Source organism: Aptenodytes patagonicus, chromosome 5 (genome assembly GCF_965638725.1).
Source record: "Aptenodytes patagonicus chromosome 5, bAptPat1.pri.cur, whole genome shotgun sequence".
NCBI lineage: Eukaryota > Metazoa > Chordata > Aves > Sphenisciformes > Spheniscidae > Aptenodytes > Aptenodytes patagonicus.
Window position 1 is genome coordinate 57,815,557 of NC_134953.1, and position 21,242 is coordinate 57,836,798.

At 40.6% G+C, this 21,242-nt stretch overlaps 1 protein-coding gene across 3 annotated transcripts; it reads left to right on the forward strand.

Annotated features, from left to right (window-relative positions):
- The first annotated feature begins 1,603 nt into the window (after nt 1–1,603).
- On the forward strand, nt 1,604–20,312 carry LRRC40 (leucine rich repeat containing 40). Of its 3 annotated transcripts, none has more exons than XM_076339948.1 (15): nt 1,604–1,649; nt 2,871–3,052; nt 3,563–3,636; nt 4,579–4,708; nt 5,133–5,256; nt 6,096–6,238; nt 7,345–7,517; nt 7,815–7,905; nt 10,399–10,444; nt 12,838–12,946; nt 13,841–13,948; nt 15,594–15,704; nt 17,417–17,494; nt 18,387–18,572; nt 19,597–20,312. In XM_076339948.1, the coding sequence occupies exons 1-15, from the start codon at nt 1,619–1,621 to the stop codon at nt 19,700–19,702; spliced, it is 1,692 nt and encodes a 563-aa protein (XP_076196063.1). In that variant the 5' UTR covers nt 1,604–1,618; the 3' UTR covers nt 19,703–20,312. The 3 variants fall into 3 exon arrangements, with proteins under 3 accessions (XP_076196063.1, XP_076196064.1, XP_076196062.1); XM_076339949.1 differs by lacking the exon at nt 1,604–1,649 and adding an exon at nt 2,019–2,184; XM_076339947.1 differs by lacking the exon at nt 1,604–1,649 and adding an exon at nt 2,723–2,780.
- The last annotated feature ends 930 nt before the right edge of the window (nt 20,313–21,242 follow it).

Consider the following 21,242-nt stretch of genomic DNA (forward strand, 5'->3'; position numbering starts at 1 on the left):
AGGGTTCTAATGCTGACAGAGAGTATTGAGCCCAAGCTGCCCTTTGTGCCGGTAGCACGGGCGCTCATCCGGATGGCGGCTGGGGTTCCAGAGTACTTCTGGTCAGTTTTCGGAGGGGCGGATGGGTCTCGGAGGCCTCAACCCCAGCTGGGCTGGTGCATTGCTAACAGTGCCCTGCCCAAGGTGTTTCAGATGGGTTTGGCAATGTTGCTTGCTCCTTCAGAGCTGTAGGCTTAAAATTGCCGCATTTTAGACAGGCTAGGTCAATTGGTTGACCTAGGAATTAATTGTTTTTGCATAGAGATGAGTGGAATAGGTATTTTGTTGCCTGGCTTCACTGGGATGAATGTACTTTGAGTGCTCTCGACATTTTCTGCTCTATCGCTCTTGGCATCAGATTGTAAATAAAGCAATAGGTTATTTCCAAAGTCCATAAAAGCAATTTTTAAGTAACGAATATTAATCATTCCAGGAAGTTCAGCCCTACCCCCAGCCCTTCCCATCCATTGGCATGATTTCTACCTGTTATGAACCAGCTTCAGCTTGCTTAACTCCTGCCCTTCCAAATATATCTTTCTCTTACGGGAACAAACATAAACTTAACTTGAAGACTTCGTACAAAAATCTGGGGTTTCCAGCACTGTTTTTCTTAATACCCAGTTGAAACACCCAGCATTTTCTTACAGAGTACTGCCTGGTGACTCCCAGAGAGAGGAGACAGAGAAAAGGGGAATTAAAGAACAGTGGTAAAAAACTAATGAGGCCAAAATAATTAGTCAAGAGCTAGTGCCTGAAGTATGACAGTTTCTTGAATCACATGCTTATTTACCTAATGTGGTATTTGGTCCTTAACTAATTTTAAGTTCAATGGAACTAATAGTAGAAGCTTTTCTCAAAAAGGGTAGTGTTTGAAACACAAACGTGGTGTTTGGAAGTGAGAAGAGCTACAGCTAAAAACTTCAATGACTGAGGGGGAAACACTCCATTTTCATAACTTACTTCTCACCAGGAACTGCTGGTAGGATCAGGCAGACATCGCTCTGACTCACAGGTTGAACAGTAGAAGCGGTGACTGGTCCCTGTTAATCTCAAATATTGGTAGGCAGCCAGAATTTTTCAGTCTGAAATATTTTTATTTAGTTTGCGAACTCTGGACTAAAGGGAAAAGGAAAAACAATAGGTTGATGTAAAAATGCCTTTTTATTTGGTATACCTCGTGTATGTATAAAATATTTCCAGCTTATTTGGTCTGGATTCACACTTGTGACAAAGATGAAGACCTTAGCAAAAAAAAATGGGGGAGAGGAAGAGTGGGAAGTGATATCTGTGTAATACGGTGTGCACAGCTGCAGGTGATTTGTTGCTGAGTCTCCTTTCTAGTAATTAGTAAGAATTTGATGTCCTCAGTTGTGTTGTCAACTACAGTTTCTAGTCTTGCTTCGTTCACAGGCTCTGCGGATTTGTACCAAATATTCAGACTGCTCTTCAGGGAAGCGCTGCTGTTGAGGGGACAGGACTTCTCCTTTGTCCTCCCGTTTGTTGGGGGGAGTTACGGCCAAAAACGCAAGCGGATCTGGGTGGTGAAAACCGTATACAGTGCAGCTGACCCGAGATCAGTATGGAAATGGCAGTTTTCATCTGGCACAAAGGTGACAGTCTGGCTGCTAAGTTTTGCAGAAGTCGGAGCAGCAACAAAAACCCCTGGGGAAGATGCAGACGGCCCCCCCTGGGCCCGCAGTCCCAGGCGCTGGGGTGAACCCTGTCCGGGATGGGAGGGAGAGTTTGCTGGCCGGCCCCGCTCCCATTTCGGGGCACCATTTCAGCGTCGTGGCTTCCACCCTGCACCGCCGGGCGGGAAACGGCCGGGGCCGTGCCGCCGCGCCGAGCCGGGGGAGGCGGTGGCCCGCCGAGCGCTCCGCGGGGCTGCTGCCAGAGCCGGGCTGCTGCCAGAGCCGGGACCCCGCCTGAGGGGCCCCGCCAGGCCCCGCCTGCTCGCGGGCGGCGGGGCGGCGCCGGCCCGGCTCTGGCGAGGGATGGCGGCGGCTCGGAGAGCGCGGGCGGGGGACCCTCGCGCTGGTTTCAGGCGGCCGGCGGCGGAGCCGGGCCCCGCCGTGCCGCAGGGGCTGATCCGGGCGGCTCGGAAGAGCGGACAGTTAAACCTGTCGGGCCGCAGCCTCAGTGAGGGTGAGCGCGGGGAGCCGGCCCCGGACCCGCGGGGCGGCGGAGACCCCGCCGCGGCTCCTGCCGGCCTGGGGCGGTGTGGGTGAGCTCGGTGCCGGCGGGGACGCGCTGCTCCTTGCCCTCCTCTATAGCTGGCGGTTACCCCCGTTCTTCCCCGCACTTAGGCCACGCTAAGCCGGGTTTGCTGCCTCGCTGGAAGCGGCGGTGCTGCCGTAGAGGGCCGGGGCGGGCAGGGCGGCGCTGGGCCTGCCGTCCGCGCCTTTCTGCGGCCGGGTGGGAGCCCGGGAAAAGCGGCTGCGCTTGTGCCGAGCCCTCGGCTCTCCTGAAAACCACACGACTCTTCAGCTGAGGGAACAGGCGCCGTGTTTGCAGGTGGCTGCTGGCCGATTCGGCGGGCTTGGTGTTCCTCCTGTGCCTTGGGTTTATGCTTGGCAATGCCATCCGGGCAAAACAGGAAGAATACAGAGGGAGCAACAACAGTGAATATTTCCTGCCATCTGTCTGCAGCTCAACTTACTTTTGGCTGTTGCTGGCAGATTTCCATCAGCTTGTTATTGTCAGCTCTAGAAAAATGTCTCTAGAAAACCAGTTGACTATACGTATGTATGTAGGAAAAGCACTATGACAGTGGAAGTTTGAGAGTAAATATCAGAAGACTTTAGCTGATGCATGTATGTTTGTGTATGTAGTGCCTCAACATGTGTGGCGGATAAATTTGGATACTCCAGAGGAAGCTCATCAAAATCTCTCTTTTGGTGCTGCGGATCGCTGGTGGGAGCAAACAGATCTGACCAAGCTGATACTCGCCTCAAACAAACTGCAGTGTCTTTCAGAGGATGTCAAACTTCTGCCTGCGCTCACTGTTCTGGATGTAAGTACCATGATCCTGTTATGGTAGGACTGTACTCTCTCTGTAAGAGGTGGGAAAACATGGTCTTAGATCTTTGTTTTCCATTTCCCTGCAATGGTGGATGTGTAGAAGTGGCGTTGAGGTATTCTCAGGATAAAGAAAAGATTGTTACAGATCACTGATAGTATACCAATTTGTATGCTGGTAGTGGGTACTGTTCTGTAGAAAGATCTAGGAAGTTTTATTATGGACACTGAAGGAAGGAAGAGCTATTACTGGATGCAACCACCTTTCCTGCACGCACCCCCCTTCATATCTAATCTCTTAGCGTTTACTGTCAATTCAGTGGAATTTTGACAGATTGGCAGTTGCAGTGCTGCTATTGGTAATTGCACTGAGCCATGTACATAGCTACTACTTTTATACAAAATTATTCCATGTATTAGGTTAGCTTGATTTGTTTCTGGGGTAGGGAAAGAAAACCTACAAGGTACAAATTAGTAACTGTATTCTAAAAACTTTATTTTCCAGGTGCATGATAATCAACTGACATCGCTTCCTTCTGCTTTAGGACAATTAGAAAATCTTCAGAAACTTGATGTCAGGTAGGTACATGTTACAGAACTGGAACACGAGAAATATTGCAGTGACTTTCACAGTGTGAATAAGAGATTGCAGTATATAAAATTTTCTTTCAGAAAATTAATTTCAGATTTTTAACTAGAGAATATTAGTATATTGAGAATCGTAAGTTTTGGATCAAAACTGATGGTCTTAGGTTTGTTAAAATTATTTTCACTGATGCTCAAAGTCACAGTCTCCCTTGGAAGGTGAAAACAGTGGTATGTTGAATAATCACACAAAAGCAGTGTCTACATTCAATGTGCCTCCCTGGCAATTTTGTTTTAAAGGAACAAAAATACTTTTTGTCATGAATAATATACATTGGAAATAATTGTGTAGCTCTTGTTCATGCTGGAAAGTCATATTATTCTGGTCACTGGAGTAATTTTGTAGATTTGTGCACAAGGAGAAAGAGGGTATGCTGCCACTGTGTGTGTGAACCACAGAAGAGAATGTAAGATCTAGCTGGAATATTGTAAATTCAGATGAGGATTAAAAGTAGTCTTGAACAAATAAACATAATTAATTCCTCCTAGGAAACTAATCCATTGAAGAGGGCTGTAACAGTTGTAGGAGACAGATTTTTCTTAAAGGTGACGGTATCCCAAACAGCAAGCATATGTGCATGCTGTAGTGTGAGAATGTTTTGCAGAAGCCTGTCTCACTGCAGATGTAATTAACAATTAGCCTGTGGCAGCACGGAACATCCAGTGTATCTGATGCTGGACGCGCTTTGTACTTGCTGGAGGGTCTGAAGAGTTTGTGTTTCAACAGGCTGTGTATGGCTAAAATAATCTGGCTGATACAAGTGTAACTCTTACTTTGGATAGCATCATATGTAACGGAGTGTTCTTTATGCATTTATGTTCTTAAAACTACTTAGTAATTGGGTTTTCTGTTTGTGTTCCATGTTTTAATACTAGCCACAACAAACTGAAAAGTATCCCAGAGGAGTTGATGCAGTTGCCACATTTGAAGAGCCTTCTTCTTCATCACAATGAGCTGAGTCACTTGCCGGATGGATTTGGACAGCTTGTCAATTTAGAAGAATTAGTAAATTACAACTTTTTGAAAAACATTTATTTGTTCAGAAAGGCTGATTTATCCATGTTTTGCTACTGCTAATGAAAAAAACCATAGCTTGGACGGCAGAACTTTGTGAATGTTCTAATGACTTGTGTAGCTTGTCAGTTATTACATGGCTTTTTTTGTTTGTTTGTTTGAAACTAAGTTTTGCTCTTGGTTTGCCAAATATTTTAACAAAAATCAAATCCCTTGTGATCTGTCAGTCATGGGAGACTTGTTTCTTCCATTCACATTTCTACCAGGGAGATCCTGAAGACGTCAGCCATCTAATTTTAATGTTCTGTCAGTAATTAACTTTGCAGTAACAGTACTCGTGGGATATTTTAAACATCTCTATTTCTAACCTCTCTCTCGCTCTCTCTTCCTCTCTCTCTCTTTTTTTAATCTTCAGGATTTGTCCAACAACCATCTCACAGACATTCCAACAAGTTTTGCTTTGCTCATTAACTTAGTGCGACTCAATTTGGCTTGTAATCAACTCAAGAACCTGCCTGCAGATATCAGTGCGATGAAAAGTAAATTAGTTTCCTCAGATTATTAAATGACATACAGCCAGTTCTGTAGTTATGTTCAGAAATGTAATGCATATTAATCAGGATTTTAAAAATATATTCTTAAAGAGTTACTGTATTCTCAAGAATATTAGTTCAGAATTATTTAAAAAGACCAGCTACAGTCCTTGAGTCTTGAGACCTCTTATGGTTCATATTTCTTGATAAATGGGACACAAAATGATCAGAAAAGTGTAAGGATTAATACTGTTCTGCTTAGTTGTTGTTAGCCTTAAGACTGCAATAAGCAATCTGACAATTTTTTTTTTCTTTATTGCATATTTTGAGTGGCAAATAAAGCATAAATCAGAGAGAGTTGAAAGTACTGGAGAGAAAAAAACCATAAATTAGAGAGTGATAAAATTGAATTCTAATATTTGAATGTTAAATATCAAGCTGACCAGTCGTTGATGTGAAACGCCTATTTTAGTAGCTGTGGCAGATCTACAGGAACAGGTGGTAGACTGCCAGCTTTTATAAATGCTATAGAAATTACCTGCAGATCCTTCTGAGATGGTCTACAATATTAGACTCTTTCTTCCCTTCGGTCCCGTACTCTAAACAAGAGCTAGTATCTGGCAGCGTCATTGAAAGCATTCCAGAATGGCCTATGAAGAATAAATGAAAAGCAGATGCCTTGTTTTCAGAAATGTTGATGCTAACTGATTCGATTTCTTCCAAAATTCTTATTGGCAAAATGTTGTTATATTTATTTTAAAAACCAGGATATTTATGCTTCCATAGAAAACAACTTTTATTTTCTCTTTCTTTTCTGTTTGTCACTTGCGCGCTTACTTCTATAGGCTTAAGACAACTGGATTGTACTAAAAACTACCTGGAAACTGTACCTTCTAAATTAGCGACTATGGCATCTTTGGAACAACTTTATCTGAGAAAAAATAAATTACGTTCCTTACCAGAATTTCCGTCATGCAAATTACTGAAGGTAAGGTTTGAAATGGTTGGTATACTGTAAATGTATTTGCTGTAAACTTTTAAAATAATAGCTGTTACTTTAAACACAAATTTTTGTGAATTGCTGTGATCAAAAGTTTATAATTCTGTGTGTAGAGCTCTATTTAATACATCCCCATTTGTAATTACTCTTACTGTCCACACTGGTCAATCTTAAGGTCATTTGGAAGACAAATTTGCAGCAGTACTCTTCAGATTTGGAAAATAAAAGAAATATTTAGAAGAGGAATGACTGGAAAACTAGGCCTAATATTGCCTGCAACAGTTATTTTTTATCTCTAGGAATATTTTCTGGATAAATTTACTTTGTTCACTATCAATTTTTTCTTTGTAACTGCAGAGAAACTATACTTTTTTTTTTTTCCTTTTAGCATAGTCAGATCTTCCAAGTATTTTGTAGCCTTAATTCCTGATATGTTTAAAATTGAAAATCGCCTGCCTCAGAACATCAGAAATTTGTTACTCAACTAATAGAATAATGATTGGGCCAATTGAATGCCTGTATCACTGTGTTGTTTCCAATGACCAAATCCATCAAAGAATGCAGATACCTTCTTAGTTCTGCATAACTCTGAACTCAGAAGTTAAAATCCCAAGCTATTTCAGCATTTTCTAACAAAATTCGTGATATGTGAAGTTCAGTGTCTTAGTGTGTCCAGCAGCATGTGTACACTCTTGGTCTAAAGAACCATTTGATTTTTCCATTATAAGTGAAACATTTCCAATAGGGACATGGAGAGCTGCCCTCTCAACTTCCTGTAACTTGGAATTTAAGAAACTTCTTGAGCAAAGAAGTCGTTGACAAGTTCTTGACAAATGCAGAGCAAAGGTATTCGTAGCTTGGAAATGGAACTCAAAGCTGAGGGTTCTGTGATGGTTTCAGAAAAGCTAAGTTCAGACTTCTGTTTCTGGATCTTTGGAGGCTTTGATATTTCATATGCAGATGAGAGGGAATCAAGATCTGTATTTTCTCCACGATACCATATGTTTTTGCCAGTGCCATGATTCAGAAGATTAGTAAGTTATAAAGTAATTTTACTAGAGTAACGTAATTGTAGGTGATCTTTATTTCCATAGGAATTACATGCTGGTGAAAATCAGATTGAAATATTAAATGCAGAGAATCTGAAGCATCTGAATTCCCTCTCTGTATTGGAACTTAGAGACAACAAGATAAAATCAGTTCCTGATGAAATTACTCTGCTTCAGAAGCTGGAGCGACTTGACCTCGCCAACAATGATATCAGTAGGTAATGTTAAAAACTGCATTATGTCTGTGATGAGGCATAGCTAATGACATCTAATTCTATAGCTGATGTATTTCACTTTGTAAAATGTAATTAAAAAGAGACTCAATCATAAAATGAAGGAACCGTTTCTATATTGTGTAAATGCTATGATCAAACTGTGCCTTTCTTAAATGTAATATATTCTGTATCTTTTTATTTGAACCTGAGCTTTGGAATACCAGGCTACCTGACAAACCATTGCAAATTCTTTAGAATTTGTTTTGAAGCTGCTTTGAAATGAGTTTTTTCCATTTGCAGATTGCCTTACACACTGGGGAACCTTCCTCAGTTGAAATTCCTGGCATTAGAGGGAAATCCTTTGAGAACCATTCGAAGAGACCTTCTGCAAGTAAGCACTGTAGACAATATATAAAGTTTGATTATGTCACATATGTACGTTATCCAAATTGTGTAGACAAAACATTTAAAACAATTAGAAAACATCCAGATTTCAAGTAGCCTGTGCAACTTTAATCCGTCTCCTTTGTTTGCGTGTGTTGTGGTTCAGGTACTCTTTCCACTGGAGTCTGATGCAATGCATAAAATCATGAGGACTGTGGAATAAAGGAAGTTGTTGCTTTATAGGACCTGTTTCTGATTTGCTACAGAAGTTATAATATATATTGCAAATGAAGCAATGGATGTCTGGGAAGAAAAGGATAAGGCAACTGTCTGCTGCCTAATCCTGTTGCAATCACAGTTCATTGCAGTGCTAGGCGAGTACTTTACATCAGGCTTTTCCTAGATGAGCATGGATTTCTGTTCTTCATTTCCTACTTGCCTGAATTAAGGATCTAGGTTTCGATTTCCAAAGTGTACTTGATGGCAGATGCATTTTGAGCAATGACATTCTGATGTACTACGTTTTCTTACGGATAACCTACACCTCAGATCTGCGTTCTCTCTGTAGGTAAACAGCAAAGTGAAGGTGTGAATTGTGCATGAGAAAACAAGTACATAGGGCAGCAGGGAGGCTGGGGCGTGGGCACTACTGCTGCTATAGAATTCCCTTTTATTTTTTCCCCAGCAGGCCCCTCTTCTCATTGGTGGTATACATTATTTCTTTCTGTGCTTTTGCCAGTGTTGTAAAAGAGATGTTTACAAAGTACTGGGATTCGCTAAAAATAAGCAACACTGAAGACTCAGTCTTGAAATGAAGTTTTGTAATATCTGTCAGAAGAGGGAAAACATCGTGTATCTGATTAAGTGAGCATTGTATGCACTAAATTAATGAGCAGGGGTTCCGTGGATGGAAGTCATCCATGATTCCAGAGCTCAAAGTTGGCTTAAAATGTACATGCAAAAGAGTCTGAGTTAGTGCTGCCTGGCTACTTTAGTTTTGGTATTCCCTAGATTCTGAGGCTTTGCTGTCTTTCAAATGTAAGAGCATAGTTGTGTGTAATTTCTTGTGTATATTTCAAATTTGTAGCAAACGACAGGTACAAGGATTCTATTATGAAATTTGATATTTATATTGTCTTGATCCATTACCAACACTGTAAATTCATATAACTGGAATTTTATATGCCTATCTAGATTTTTTTACACTTGATTTAGAGGAGCAATTGATAAAGCTTGTAGGGTTCCCCAGACACTTCTTAGCAGCAGGTGAATACTGAGATTAAGGATTGGCAAGGACTGGGGGGTAAGTATAGTCTAGCAGGCACAGATTCTTCTCTTGTCCATCCCTGCTCCGTCTCATCTTTGCCTTTTCTTCAGACCTCTCATTCAAGTCCCAAACTCACTCTTGTTTCTTGATAAATTTCCAGTCACCTTCTGTTAAATCCTAGTCTCTCCTTTTTGCTTAACATACCATCACCTGGCTGTTGAGCTTTGCCTTATTGTCTGCTTTCCTCTCTACGCAAGCCACGTGACTGTTACTCAGCTTTCTGTTTGACCTTCACCTTTTCCTTAAAAGTTTCCAGGCTCTTCCATATTGGCTTCTCTTGTCTTGCTCAGCTCAGCATGTGCCACGCCTAGCCGTGCCTGCAGTCAGTCCCAGTCTCCTCCAGCCTCTCTTTCTCAGTCTTTTGTCTTTTTCTGTTGTCTCACCAGGTTCCTTGTGAGAGTTCCTTCTTTTTCCACTTCCACATTTCCTTTATCCCCTCTGCATTCAGATCAGTCAATCTCTTATTGTGTGTAATATAGTTGTCAGCTAGAATGAGAAGGCGCTTCAGGTCAGTCCCTGGTTTTAAAGCATCAAGGAGAAGCATGTAAAATTGTAAGGAAAACATAGCTTTTTCCTAAAACAAATGGGCTGGACAAGATTATGCTTAATTACTCATAGATTATGCAGACAGTAACTGTGTTTGACCAGTAGAAGTTGCTATCAGAGGATTGAAGGTCATTGGAGAATCCAGCTGTTAAAAATCCATGCAAATTATGTGAACTGCAGTGTTTTTCCTAGAGTTTATAATTTTGGACACAAAAAGTTACCTGAACACTGAACAGTCAGCTTCTTTGACAAATTTTAAATTTCTTCTCCAAAGCGTAATTGCTTCAGACCTTTTTAAAGAGAAGATTAAGTTTATTTGAACAGTTTTTCCTTGCTCTTGGAACTAGCTAACTACTTTAGATAAAAAGCTAAAAATGTGGAGCCTAAGGTAGTGACACAGGATTGGAAATTTTCAACTGGAATAAATAAACAAAATTGTAAATAAGCAAGTTCAAAAGCTGCTGCAAAGAGGGTTTTTCTATGGGAAGCATTAGGTGGCTTTTATAGTCAGCAGTGCTATGGGCTCCACCTGTGTGACTGGAACTGTCTTTCTTCATTGTCAAACAGCTATATAAATACTGGCTGGCAAATGCTTATTGCCTTTTTTTTTTTTTTTTTTTTAAAAAGAAAGGCACCCAGGAACTTCTGAAATATCTAAGAAGCAAAATACAAGGTATGTTGCTCTATTGCATTGCATTTTAAAGAGAATCTTTCTAAGAAATTAAAATAAAGTAGACCCTACAGAGGGTAGCTGTTTCAATCCAGTTTCCTTCAGTTATCCTGCAATAATAGAGTTTTCTTTACTTAACAGTTTGCTTTTATATTTCAGTGCTGATTCTTTTTCTTATTCTGTTAGAAAATACCAAATAACAAACATTATTGAGGACTATAATTTAGAAAAACAATTTTAAGTATTTTTCCCCTGGTCCCTTTATGCATTTTGCATGAGGAGTTCCAGTAGCTTTTTTATTTTTCCCCTGAACATCATGGGAAGTTTACATAAGGGGTTCTTTTTAAGCTTGCCATCTGTCTGCTGGCTTGGTCACAGTATAGAAGAGTAGGTGATATTTTGCAAAGGTATTGTTCATTCATGTAACAATGTGGGCAGTACAGTCCTGTGATTCCCAGAAAGTACATGCGTAAAAAAGTCTGCCTTAAAGTCTTGGTGATGCCATGAAGTCTACCACGAGCTGACTAAGAATATAAAGAGTTTTGGGGGAGAAAGTAACTCATTATTTTAAACATCATTCTAATCCTGGCCTGTTAGAATTCATCTTTCTACTATCTAATAGTCTTGATCCCAACATTCCATACAGAAATACTTAAAAAGTCATAAAGCAGAAAATCAGATGAAACATTTCAAGGGGATTACTTCTCTGCGCAAATGCTCTATGTTTTTTGCAGGATCCTCTCTTGGATTCAAAGCTCTGCCTCTGTGGATTAAAAAGCACCTAGATGATTCTGTATCACATTTCCCTAACAGATACAGTACTTTGTAAAAATGAACTGATAGTATTAAAAAAGCAGACAAAACGTTGCTAGTTGCTTCTGTGCACTCAAGTCACGTTCCAGATTGATACCTGGGCGTCTAATTCACTGAGATATTTCGGCATTTGTTTTTTTTTTTTCTTTTTGTTCTGTGTTTTCTAAACAAAATAGTGGAGATGACAATTTATTTTTTATTATATAGGAAACAGGCTGTCAGAGTCCTTAAGTAACTTGCATGCTGAGCAGATGAAATCCTTTCAAAACAGGACTTTCGTTTACCATCTTTAGAAATCTTCATCCTAAGTTTTAAAAAATAAAGTAGGCAAAATGACCGAATTCACTGGTCATGTTAAATATAATATAGAAACGATTATGCTGCACTTAAGAGGTTAAGCATTTTTTGCCATTTAATTTAGAAGGGACCTTGATAATACATGCAAGCAACTTTTATTGAAAATGGTATGAGTGAATTTTCCTTTTTGTTAAGTGGGTTTTCTCTGTCTGCCAGAGGATGGCAGTATTAATTAGGTTACTGCAGCATATAAAATTGCTTCAAAATGTCAGGTTCTATGCAAATCTGACATATTATTAGCTTGACAAAAATTAATTGGATGCTAGAGTACATACTCAGAAGCTTATCTGATGAAATATAATAGATAATATAATTGTGGATAATAAAATTAGCCAATGTCTTGCATGTACAGCAATGCTTATGATTTTACACTACCTGTTATGGCACCTAAGTTGGAGCGAAACCAGTAGCAATCCTATTTCTGAAGAGGTTTAAACTGGAAAAAGTCCTCTTTTTTTTTAGCTTGTTTTTGACCTTTTGACCTTTCTTAATGAAAGGTTAGGTGCAATTGTTAGTAGACTTTTATTCATGAATGCTGCTGAATTTCCATAGAGTTTTGTTCAATTTCTTTTAGTGGAAGTTGGATTTATCATATGTTTGGACTTCTAGCTAAGCTTCACCCTACTTACATGCATGTGAATCCCTAGGGTGTGATGCCACACCTCAGATGTGCAGAACAATGCTTTTAATCTGCATTTCTTAAACATACAAAGTGACCTTGCAAAGCCAATAGCTTTTTCGTGTGGATTGTAGATAGGGTATAATGAAGGTTTATAAATATTAATGTTTTAACTAAAATTGTGGTCAGATTTGCTGTTCTGGATATAGGTGATCTGGATCATCACTTCTAGCCCCAATTCCCTGTTTATCAGTTTCTAGCTCTCCACCCCTTGGAGGCTACTGCCTAACATAACAGCTAGCTACAGCTAGTGTAACATCTCTATTGCTTCCTGACCTATTTTTTCAAAATCCAAGTCAACTCCTCTCCCCTCCACCCAGCCTAAAAAAAAACAACCCAGAAACCCAAGATTACAAAAAACCTTTACTAGAAAATTCTTGAAATAATCTGAATCAGATTATATTCAATTGAGCCAGAATACAGGAAGAACTAAAAAGGGTGATGGCTGGTGACTAGGGACACTAAACCTCTCCATCTAGGTAATTTGGAACACCACATCTGACTGCAGCCTGTAGTTAGTGTGACTATATACATTTGTTATCTCTAGATGATGTAACTAGCCCAAATGAAGAGCCTCCTGTGACAGCCATGACTCTTCCAAGCGAGTCAAGGATTAACATGCATGCCATAACTTCACTAAAATTATTGGAATATAGGTATGTGTTTTGAAATATTACCTATTTCTAAAGTTGTAAGAACACTTTCCTATTTTTTGCCTCTTTTTTTTTTTTTCCCCCTTTATGGTGTATACCAAACTGTCTGCAAATCCTGCTGCATTTGTGCATTTTTCACTTCGTGTGCTCAGGAATAGGCAGATTTGAATATTACCAAATATTCTGCAGTAACATTCCTTTTAACTCACTGAAATGCTTAATACCTTCAGGTGCTTTTAGTACCTTTTAAACTTCTTTAGCAATTTTCATTAAGTCTCGGAACATCTTGTAGTAGGTGAGTATCTCTTCAGTTATTTCTTAAATGTAACCAACAATGTAACTTGTTAGGTTGGGAAAGGGGAAGAAAACCCTATTTGCTGAGAACTGCCGGGTGAAATGCATAGTCCTGCTGAAAGCTGGAATGTGGAAAGGACCTCACTGTGGTGAAAGGGTTGGGATGACTTTGGTCACCACAAATGTTCCGGAGCTCCAAACTGAGTAGTTACCTGAGTTACACATCGCTGTGCTGGGGATGTTTTCTGAGCTGAGTGGGGGAAATCTGTTTAATGCCAACCTCACTACACTTTCTGGCCCAGTATGCAGCATTCACATATTTGTTGAGGTGGTGACATAACTCAGGTCTTACCAATTTTTCCCGAGCAAGATAACAGATCAGGGTGCCAGTGTGAAATGATATTATCGCCCAGATGCTGTGTAGCATGGTGCAGTGATTGGTAGCTTTCTGATTAACAGTCCTTCAAGGACTTCAGATTGTAGATATTTATATATCTATTCTACTACTCATCTTTTTCTAAAAGAAGATGAAAATGTCTTGTTAATAAATAGGAAATTATGAACTTGTTCGTGTGACTCAGCTAACTGCTTTTCATTGTTTAGTGAGAAACAGGCAGCCGTGATTCCTGATGAAATGTTCAATGCAGTCAGAAGCAATCCTGTTGCCACTGTCAACTTCAGCAAAAATCAGCTGAATGAAATTCCTCCAAGGTACTTTTGTAAAGGTCATTCTCTGTTTGTTACTTTTGTTTCTACTTTTGTTCCTCAGCATCTTATGTTTTGCCTAATCAAGTATATTTACACTTTATGCTATGTATGTGTGTGTGTATACACTCACACACACAAATGAAAGTATAATTGAGAGGCTGAATAATACACTTGCATTTCTAGTACGAGTAGCATGCAGGTGGGTTCATTGATTAGCATGAAGATTGCAGTAAAAAGAAGCTTGGCTATACTCAGTGGTGCTTTCATTACATGTTGTTCATCTTGCTTTGCTAAGCATTGTTGAAATGAATGAGGGGAGACTGATGTGACTTCTCATAATAATGAAGTGCTGTACTTAATGACAGCGTAGCATTGTTTTCTCTACAAGGCAGTCTTTTTCCCATATGAAGATGATCGGTGTGGATTCACCACTTTATTGGGTGATAGCTTTGTATTATAGCTGAGGTTCTATTTAAATTCAATTTCTTCAGACAGCATAATTGTTTCTGGTTTTTTTAAGGAAGCCTGAACAATTTCCATGCCTCTCTTCTTGATAGGTTTTGTGTCCCATCACATAGCATTTGATATTATTGCACTTGTTACTTCATCCGCAGTGAAGGACAAGCTTTCTCTTGACGCTAATGGGAATAAATAGTCTTTTTGTGTAAGGAGGAAGGATACTGCATCTCTGGTAGCCCAAAAAAATCCTGAAAGCTGATTTTTTAAGGATACCACCACATTTGTGGGGGTAACTTATTTCCATTCTTGGACCCAAGTGTGCTGAACATTTAACTTTTAGCACATAGAACTTGAAGAGGTGCAATCTCTTTCTCATAGGAAAAAATCTCTTCTCAGTACAATTTGTAGAAAATCTATTTAGTGAGATCATGCTGGTGCCTCCCATGCTTTTTCACTGTATTAGAGGCTGTTGCATTCACTGAGGAGGAAGGTGTAGGTGTGCAGCTGCTAGGTGCCAGAGAATTCAGTGTCAATCCAGATAGGAGAGATGAGTATTTAGCTCATTTAATTACCTTTTGTTTTTAGGGCTAAAACAGAGATTCTGTTACAGGGATTCAACAGCTAACTTTTTGAGCTGTTAAATATTTTACACCAAAACATCTTAATATAATACCCTTTTACAAGAAGCAGCAAGTGCTGTGTTTCCTGGAATTTGTCATAGCAGAACAGTGGAACAGAAATGAAAGATGGAAATAAAATAACAATCTCTTTCTGTTTGTTTCACTGCTAAAGAAGATGGATAGTCTTTTTGTTAAAACATTTACAGGGCAGGAGATGGCAGTGATGGTCATCTGTGCCATGGTTTCTGAAATACCTCTTAATTGCATTTAAGTGAGTAGGCTTTTGTAGTAAAATTTACTCTCCTAACCTGTGAGAGAACATTTACTCTCCTAATAACTTGAGAAAAGTGATTCTTAGCTTTGTCTTTACATCAAGTGTAAGACTCCAGGACAGGCAGCTTTCACAGGTGAAGTTTCCATTATCTTCACTCCACAAAATTGCTTATGAAATGAGAAGAAACATAGAGTGTCCTTGATTTGTAGAATAAAGCAGGTTTTTTTCAATAACTTAGAAAATAGAATGCAAACATGAGCTAACATAATAAAAGTATATTCATATTGGGTTTCAGGATAGTGGAGCTGAAAGACTCGGTTTGTGACGTCAACCTTGGCTTCAATAAAATCTCATCTCTTTCCTTGGAGCTTTGCATGCTCCATAAATTGACACATTTGGATATCAGGTTTGTGACGTGCGTTGGGCTTCCTTTCTCGGTAACTTATTTTCATGCCTTTTTAAACCAGCCATCTGTTACAGTGGAATAGCAGTACTGAAATAATTTTTCATTTCCCAAAATGCCTCCATGACAGCTGAATGACCGGCAGATCTGAAATAGCAAGTGGCCTAGATTTAGGCATTGGTTAAAGAAAAACACAAAAAACAAGCGGACAAGCTCTGAGACTTGCTGTGATGAAAGGTCTTGTCTCAGCCATAAAAGGGTCTCAGAGATGTTAAGTTGCTATCTAAAACCAGCCCTTCCTCCTCCCCCCAAAAAACCCAAACTCCCACACCAAAAAATCCTGGAGGATAGCTGGGAAGCAGTACAGTGAAGGCACAAACCCTGTTGTGCTGCCTGAAACTGAAGCTGTCTATAGGTAGTATAGTATTGCAATAGATAGTTGCTGTCATTTTACCTTCTCTACTTCTGAAAAATGCTCATTGCATTTGTTTAGACATCAGGTTCAGCTCACTGGCCTTTATTATCTTTGGTGTTTCACGAAATGAAAAGTAGCAAAGCGGAGTTGCAGAGGTTTGGTTTAAAGTACTCTGCCTGTGCCTGGAGAGAGTCTAGCGAGGGACCCCTAAGATGCTGAAGGGACTGGAGCATCTCTCCTATGGGGAGAGGCTGGGAGAGCTGGGACTGCTCAGCCTGGAGCAGAGCAGGCTCAGGGAGGTCTCATCCATGTGTATAAACACCTGCAGAGAGGGTGCAGAGAGGACGGAGCCAGGCTCTTCTCAGTGGTGCCCAGTGCCAGGACCAGAGGCCACGGGCACAAACTGACACACAGGATGTCAGTTTCCTGGACATCAGGAAATACTTTTTCACTGTGAGGGTGACAGAGTACCACCAGGGAGGTGGTGGAGTCTCCATCCGTGGAGATATCCAGAACCCAACCGAACATGGTCCTGGGCCACCTGCTCTAGGGGATTGGACCAGATGAGCTCCAGAGGTCCCTGCCAGCCTCAACCAGTCTGTGATGCTGTGACAATACGTGCTGCTGATGGAGGAGTTAGGCTGAAGATTGCAGAAATGGATGATAATATGAGATTGATGAGGGAGCAAGGTTGAATATCTTGATGATTAAGAATTTAGGTCTAAGTCTGGGCATCTTTTAGTGAGTGGTCTTTATTTCCCTGTAATGGCTCTTTGTGTCACACTCAGGACATATCTCATTTGTCCTTACAAACCCCTGTCTTCCTTGTATTTAAGAAGCTTCTGAATGGCTTCCTGTCGTGGGAAACACTAGGGTAACACTAGCCATAAACAAGTTTGTTACAGCAGTTGGATACCAGGCTAAATGAATTTTGAAGAGATTTAGAGTTATCCTACTGATTCACTTTGGCACCAAGATCTGGGCAGTTCCATAAGCTTTCCTCTGAAGCGCAAGGAGCTGAATTGCCAGGCAGGTTTGTGGAGTTGTTAGATGCTTTGAAACACTTGGGAGTCTTTAGAGGACGGACTCTAAATCTCCTACTGGCAGAAATGAGAATGCAAAGCTGGCTTGCATTAGCAAGCATCTGTACTTGAGCGTGGTCTTGACCCATTTATGAAGCAACTAATTGGTTTAAGACAGCATGTTAGCACTGATAAGTATGCATATTCTGTCTCTGTGGATTCTTAACTAAAGCTTCGTAGAAGTTAGCGATTATTGTTTGTCTTTGTTTGATACACAGAAATAATTTTTTGACATCTTTACCTGAGGAAATGGAGGCACTGACAAGACTGCAAGTAATAAATCTTTCTTTTAATAGGTGAGCAACTATTTAGATTTTTTTTTTATATGTACAATAATGAAAAGAACTGGACTGAATTCAATATGACTTTCCTGTGATGTAAGAATGAGGAGGCACTTGATCAACTAGCTGTGAGCTTAAAACAGGATGAAGTGCATGTACTTCTTTACACAATGGGTAGTGTATTTTTGGAACTTTCTGCCACAAAAGTTTTGGAGAGACGGTAGCAACTGGTTAAAAAAGGGATTAAACAATGTTGTGAACCATATATCAAAAAATGGATACCAACAGGACTGCCCTTTGGCATCCGTAATACAGCAGTTCCGAATGATGGAAAAGTATGAGGGGAATGGTCGGCAGGAAGCAGCCGAGTGGTGTCCCTGCAGACAACCTGCTGTTGCTGCTGTGGCTCACAGCAGGGTCACAGCACTGGGCTGGAAGCCCCGTTCCTCTGACTCAGCAGGGCATTTCTTAAGTACACAGCGAACAATTGGCCGTTGTTCTCCTTCTTTACACTGGTGAGTCACATTCCGTGTGACACGCCAGTCTTGTCAAATGAGGGTAGTAGGCCTGCAGTTCTGTCAGAGGTGCTGAGCGACGCCAGTCTTGTCAAATGAGGATAGTGGGCCTGCAGTTCTGTCAGAGGTGCTGAGCGACGCCAGTCTTGTCAAATGAGGGTAGTGGGCCTGCAGTTCTGTCAGAGGTGCTGAGCTGTCGCTGAGCACGTTTTGTTCAGCTTGTTCACTGTGTGCAAGGCAAAATAATGGATGCTTTCTCATTTCAGAGCAGCATGTTTAAATGTTTACCTTAAATAAACAAAGCTAAAATGCTGTCTGATTTTAAAGGCTGCTAATTTTTTGAATGCCCTATTTCTGACTTTTATTGGTTTGCCTCCTTTTTCTTCCTGAAGATTTAAAGTATTTCCCAGCGTCCTGTATCACATCGTAGCACTGGAGACTATCCTGCTCAGTAACAATCAGGTTGGGTCCATAGACCCTCTGCAGCTAAAGAAGATGGACAAGCTTGGAACTCTGGACCTTCAGAACAATGACCTCCTCCAGGTGCCACCGGAACTTGGAAACTGTGAAACTCTGAGGTGTGTGTTTTAAGTGGTGACCTGTTTTATAAAAATATATTCTGACCAATTTCTTCAGGGCATGTTTTGTCAGAGGAAAAAGTGCTAATCGCCAGTATATTTGTTTGTAGGTCTCGATGCACAAGAAGGGTCTCTCTTGCCATTTATAAAACAATGCAATTTCTTCCATATTTCCTCAGTATTGTAGAGAATTGGGGGAGTTGTTTCATGATTTTTAAAAAAAATTGAAAGGTTATGTCGGTGCGTGTAAATCTGATGTTAGAGCCTAAGTCAGTTACCTTGTCTGTATGTACCTACACGCTGCTGGTGCACCTACAGACAAGCCAGGTAGGTGAGCCATAGCACTGTCTGTCAGTGAATACATTTAGCTCCTTACCTGTGTGTGTTACGCACGTTGCTACAAAAGAGGCAGGATAACATGCTTTAAATAATGTATAAAGAGACATGACTGTGAATATCCTTACACAACACACCACAAAGACGACGGTTATGCGTAAGTAGTCTGTCATGTCAAAGACAACAAATTACTGGTCTCTGTGGTTTTTCCCTATAAGGACAATTTCAGAGGGACTTCAAAAATACAAAATGCAACACCACCCCCACCCCACCAAGTAAAAACCTCCACAGAGATTTATGAGTACCAAAGAAGAGTGGGCTAGCAGCTAAGCTACAAAGTGGAGGGCTAGGATTTAACATAGTTTTCCCCTTTTATTGTGCCGTTTCTGTATTTCAGAAGTTGTTTTTCTTCTGGCAGAGGCTTGCTGAAGAAGCAGGGTATGTGTGTATTGTGTGTCTACAATAGTATACCACCATTGGTTTATTAGCATAAATTAAAATTCAGATGTCTCTAAAGAAGATAAATTAGTGTGAACTAGGGAAGCAGAAGTTAAAATTCTTTTAGTAGTACAGAAGAGGAATTACTTACGCTGCATATAGACTTTTGAATCTTTTGAAATTCGTATGAATGTGTTGGTACAAGGAAAAGTCTTTATACAAATAACTCAAAATCTCTCCGTTTTTCTAGGACACTTCTGTTAGAAGGAAATCCATTCCGCGCTCCCCGAGCAGCCATTTTAGCAAAAGGAACAGCTGCAGTGCTAGAGTATCTGAGAAGCCGAATTCCTACTTGATACGATAGCCTCTTTCCTTGGCAGACTCGGGAATCAAAGTACGAGCAAAGTATTGTCCTATCCGACCAAACGCTGTATGGTTTTACTGCCTTCCTCCTTCTTCATCAACTGTTTGTTAACCTGGCCTGTGCTATAGAGCATTTATAATACTGTCTGTAGGTTGCTTGTTAAGAAAGAACTCACCTATGAAATATTTTCCCCTCGAGGTTGCATGTTTCCAGAGTGCATTTTAAAACACCACACTTTTTGTAACAAAGAATGCCATTGAAAGCTGCCGTCAGTAATAGTGACAATGTTTTTTCTACAATTAGGCTAATTTTTAAAAGCATTGTCAACATCATAGTGTTTGAGCAAAAGGCAGACGTAAACTTTTTACTGTTTGTATGCCTGTTGTATAATCTCCCGTAAGGTATTTAGTCTCTCTTCACTGCTGCCTCAAAAAATTGCTTACTGGTCTGTATGTGATAAAATGCTAGAACCCTTAAACAGTGTGGTGATGATAAGGGTACGGTATGAGAGCTGCTGCAGACTGTGCATGTCACGCGTAAAAGTAAGCAGAATGTGGTTGATGTTGGTAGCTGCACTGAAACAATAAATGTTTCCTGTTGGATGCATGTTTTGAGTTTTTTAAGACTACGCTATAATCAAGTTTTCTAGCCAGTAACATTTAGATACTTTTCATTTTTTTTATTTAAACACACTTCCGTGTCCTGAAAGTGATGCCTTTAAGAATAGTAATGCATTGTGGATATTAATAATATAAGAGGAAGGGCTGCTTGATGCTGCTTGCTCTGTGACTGCAGATCCGTTGCTTCTGTGTTAGACTTCTCCAGGCCTATGAATTGGAAATGGAATTGAAGCAGAAACCAGATGGATTCCCGCCGGTGGGGTGTCGTGTGGTGGTTGGTTTGGTTTTTAAACTGCACTGAGTACTGCCGTAAGCACACTGGGAAGCAGCAGCTGACTGTTCTTACGGCTGTGTCACTGTAGGTACCACGTAGGTGCTGTGGGTAGGGTACGGTACACACAGGGCGCAGCAGCGCTACGGCCCAAGGAGCCGCCGTGTGGCCAGGCACAAGGCTGGGCCGAGGTAGCTGCGTTACTTCTGGTACTTGAGCAGCAGCATCTATTTCTTCCCAGTACTGCACTGTCTTCTCTTGCCAGCAAACAAAATTTAATGCTGTCCCTATGCATGACTACTGCATCTAACTGCAAACTGCTGAGTTCTTTGCAATCTAAAATTTAAAGAAAGAAAAAGCTTTCAAGTAAAAGACATCCTTGCTAAGCTTTAGGAACAGAAATATGCCTCGCCCTTCCATTCAGCCTCTGTATGAAGGCTGCCAGGCTGACATCAAATGGCTATCCTTCCTGTGGTATGTGTTCATAAGGAAAAAAGGTACGTGTAATGAAAGCATTTTCCTGTCTCCACCCGTCCTTTCTGTAACACAGCAAAATTTAATACGGTTCAAAGTTAAACTTCCCAGGTTTTGAATGTGTCCAGAATTAACATAAACTGCACTTACTCAGCCTCAGGGTCTTT